This window comes from Crocodylus porosus, unplaced genomic scaffold (assembly GCF_001723895.1).
Source record: "Crocodylus porosus isolate Cpor-Errol unplaced genomic scaffold, CroPor_comp1, whole genome shotgun sequence".
NCBI classification, from domain to species: Eukaryota; Metazoa; Chordata; order Crocodylia; family Crocodylidae; genus Crocodylus; species Crocodylus porosus.
Window position 1 is genome coordinate 12,774,422 of NW_017728923.1, and position 3,677 is coordinate 12,778,098.

The 3,677-nt window shown below is 39.1% G+C and overlaps 1 protein-coding gene across 1 annotated transcript in view; it reads left to right on the forward strand.

The window, feature by feature from the left end:
- Window positions 1-3,677, forward strand: part of PMM2 (phosphomannomutase 2) — a 12,009-nt gene that overhangs the window by 3,670 nt on the left and 4,662 nt on the right. Inside the window, exons 3-5 of the mRNA XM_019540088.1 lie at window positions 553-629; window positions 1,631-1,722; window positions 2,968-3,067. Coding sequence (XP_019395633.1) covers window positions 553-629; window positions 1,631-1,722; window positions 2,968-3,067 — 269 coding nt within the window. The remainder of the gene's footprint in view (window positions 1-552; window positions 630-1,630; window positions 1,723-2,967; window positions 3,068-3,677) is intronic.

Below are 3,677 nucleotides of genomic sequence, written 5' to 3' on the forward strand. Positions count from 1 at the left end.
CAAACTATGAAACTATAACCCTGCGTTTACTTGGCTTAGAAGTGGCTTCTATTTAAACCTACATTATAGCAAGTTCTTATATTATCTACAGTAGTTGAGTTACAGTAGTTGATTACTTCTTGACTCTCATTCTCAGTGGTTGTAATCAAGGATTTTGAATTGGTAATCTAGGATTTTGAAAATGTGGGTGCAAATGATGTAGCACATCATTGCATGTAACGTTTCATATGTTTCTTCATTTAAACTACAAGATTAACTAATATGTTAGAGGCCTAGCACTATGGTATTCAGTTTTAGATCAAAACAAAAGCAAGTATAACTTTCTTGGAATAACTTTATTGCTGAATGCATCAATTTGCTAGATTATATGTAAAGTTTAAAAAAATACAATAGCAGAAATTAATCTTTTGCTCTATAGATCTTATTTTAGCGTAACTTATGCTTAATGTTCTAAAAATACTCTGATGTATGATATGTAAAAGTATTTATGACAAAAACGTGGACATTTGAGAGAGGAAAAATAAATTACAAGAGAGTTTTTGTTTGTTTCAGTGGTTGAAAAGTTTGACTACGTCTTTCCAGAAAATGGTCTTGTAGCATACAAAGATGGGAAACTGTTGTGCAAGCAGGTATGTTTGAAGTTCCTACAAACTGACAGACAATGTAGTCTTTAGATAAATTTTCAAATGGTAGTCTACTCTTAAGATTTTGCATTTTTTTTATATCTTGTTTTGTACTTGCAATTTTCATTCATCATCTTTTTGCTAGTCTGAAATTCTTCTTTTACGTGTATAATTGACCATCCACCTCAATCTCTTAAATGTGTAGATTTGATACAAGGCAGAGGGTCAGATCCTAACATTATGATTTCTTTGTGCTACTCTGGAAATATAAAGCAATTGGGTATGTGGCATGTCTGGTCAATAAGTTCCCATGATGGAAAAATCCCTGAGTGGCATCTCACTTACCCTACAGCATAGAGAACATGATAAGAACCCTTTAAGAATCGCCAACATGTGGAATTTCCATGGTAGTATGGGCATATGGAATAACCTTGAAGCTGTTCTACAATATACCAGAGGAAGCGAAAGAGGTCTTAGGATTGGGACGTTGTAAAGGTGTTTCTGGACTCCCTTTACTTGTTGTTCTTGAAGTGTGTGGAGTATATTGCAACTGCACAGGCTGGATTAGTGGATGAGAAAACACAGTTAATCAAATCTGACCTGATCACTTTCATTGCCTCAACCTAGGTAAAGAAGAGAAGGAAAAAAAAAAATCATGACCCAAGCTGAAACCTAAGGCAGTGGTTTTGAGACTTAAGCAATTTTCTCTACTTCCCACATTTAACTTGGCTGTATTGGTGGTTGTGCGCCAGTTACCTTTTAAACTTTTGTTCTCTAAACCATGGTGTTTATGACGTGTCTAGAAGAGTGTGTTATAGTGACTTGGGCTGCACAACAGCAACTGGAGTGAATGGAAGTTTACTGCCAGCACTATACACCCACTGGTTAAGATCAGCTGCTTAACTGCATGTTTTTTCTAGTATCTTGTGTGCATTTAAGACCAGTGTTTGTCTATTTTTGGAAACTCAAATTCTGGAGCTGTAGCTAACAGGTATTTTTTTGTTTAGAGCATTCAGAGTTATATGGGTGAGGACATACTCCAAGAACTAATCAACTATTGTCTTAGTTACATTGCGAAGATTAAACTACCAAAGAAAAGGTATGTATTTAGATGCAGTGCATCTTAGGGCCAGCCTCTTCCCTTTTTTACTGTTTTGGGCAGTGATAGGGAAGGCACGCCAGCTCAGTTCTGTGTTTCAGAACATCCCATAAAGCTGTGACAGAAGTCTTCTAGTAATTTCCTAAATAGAGAGATAAAACTCCCTTATTTAAGCAGATGAAAATGGATCAAGGAAGAAATTTTTGTCCAGAGATGTTATGTTGTTGAGAATTAACTGCCGTATTAAAAATCCAGAAAAACAGCATTTCAAAATTCAGAGCATCATGGCTTCTATAGAGTAGAACACAGGCGGGCAAGATACAGCCCACAGGCGGGATCTGATCCAAAAGGCAATTTCATCCTACCCGCAGGCGCCCACCAATTAATTGTACCCTGGCCAGCCTGCATGCCTTGCAGGTTTTCTGCTGGATTTCGGGTTGTCTACACCAGTGGAAAGGGGTGGGACTGAGCATCTTGCACATGGACTTTCAGGAGAGATTAAACTAAGGTCCTGAGTAATTACTAGGGAATCTCTGTAAATTATGAGGCAAGTACCACTCCCCCACAACTCCTTCTATTTTTTTCATTTCAATGCTTTTTCCCTCTGACCAGGCCATTTGCCACTGATCTCTGGGTAAGTGAAAATCATGGTTTTAAATATGCCTTGGATTTTGCCTCCCCACCACAGATTGGCAAAGGGACCCCAGTAGCCCTGTTGCTGACCAGTAGGGAAGCAAACGCCATGGCATATTTAAACCACTGTTTCTACTTCCCCAGTGATCAGTAGCAAATGATTCAGCCAGCAGGGCCCCTCTGCCAATCAGGTGGGAGGGAGGACAAGCAGTGAAACAAGGAAAACAAATTATTAAAGGAGCCGTTGCAGGTACTTCCTCAGTGATTTATGGAGATCCCTAATAACTGTATCTATCAAACTTTCGTAGAATACCTAATCATGCTAATTATGGTATCATGAGCAAATTTTGGCTTGGGCAGAATTGCATTGTGGAATGCAAATTTCGCTTCTTTAGTTATCTTTATTGTAATGGTCATATGTGTTTGAATGGGCCTGCCCACAGGCCTGCCCATTAAAAACCTTAGCATTTCACTGCATCAGTGCCATTTTTGGTATGCTCATAAAGCATAACTCGTAGGATTTAATTTACAGTCTAGTCATGACTCTGCTTTTTTCAGATGTATGTGGATTTATATGTATTGTCAATAGTGACAGTTTACTGTTTTATTCAGGGGTACTTTTATTGAGTTCCGCAATGGGATGCTAAATGTATCCCCTATTGGGAGAAGCTGCAGCCAGGAAGAGCGAATTGAGTTCTATGAACTTGATAAAGTAAGTGAATTTTATAAATACCTGCTTGTCCTCCTTGTTCTAACAGGCACAGTCAGGGTCATGTGGTGGTTCCGGTAAAACCCCCTTCTTGCGTTTAAAAACACTTTCAAAATCTCATTTACTCTCTTTCTCTGAATCCAGGAAACAGGAAGGTAGAGCACCTGATTCTGCTTTGTCTCTGGTAATTTGACAGATACTCTGTTCACAGTGCCCTTGAGGATATTTTTCCAGTGTTTCATTCAGATGTTTGTTTTCCTTCCTTCCCTCCCACCCCTGCACCAGCACTTCCTATAAAACTCACGTTCTTCTATAGTGGCCATTGCTGTCATAACTTTGAAACTCGTTAAAGTAGGTGGCAGTGCTCCATTTCTAGTTAAATTAAGTTTACAAAGGTTAAATTTGAATTTTGGGCCAGAACTATTCGATATTTGTCTTCAGAATGCAGCTTTGAGGACCATTAAGAGATGGTTTTGTGCTTAAAAGCTTTAGATTTCATAGACATTAGGGCTGGAAGGGACCTCGGGAGATCATCGAGTCCAGCCCCCTGCCCAAAGGGCAGGAAGCCAGCTGGGGTCATGAAGGTGTTCAATGTAGGTGCTTGAACCACCTC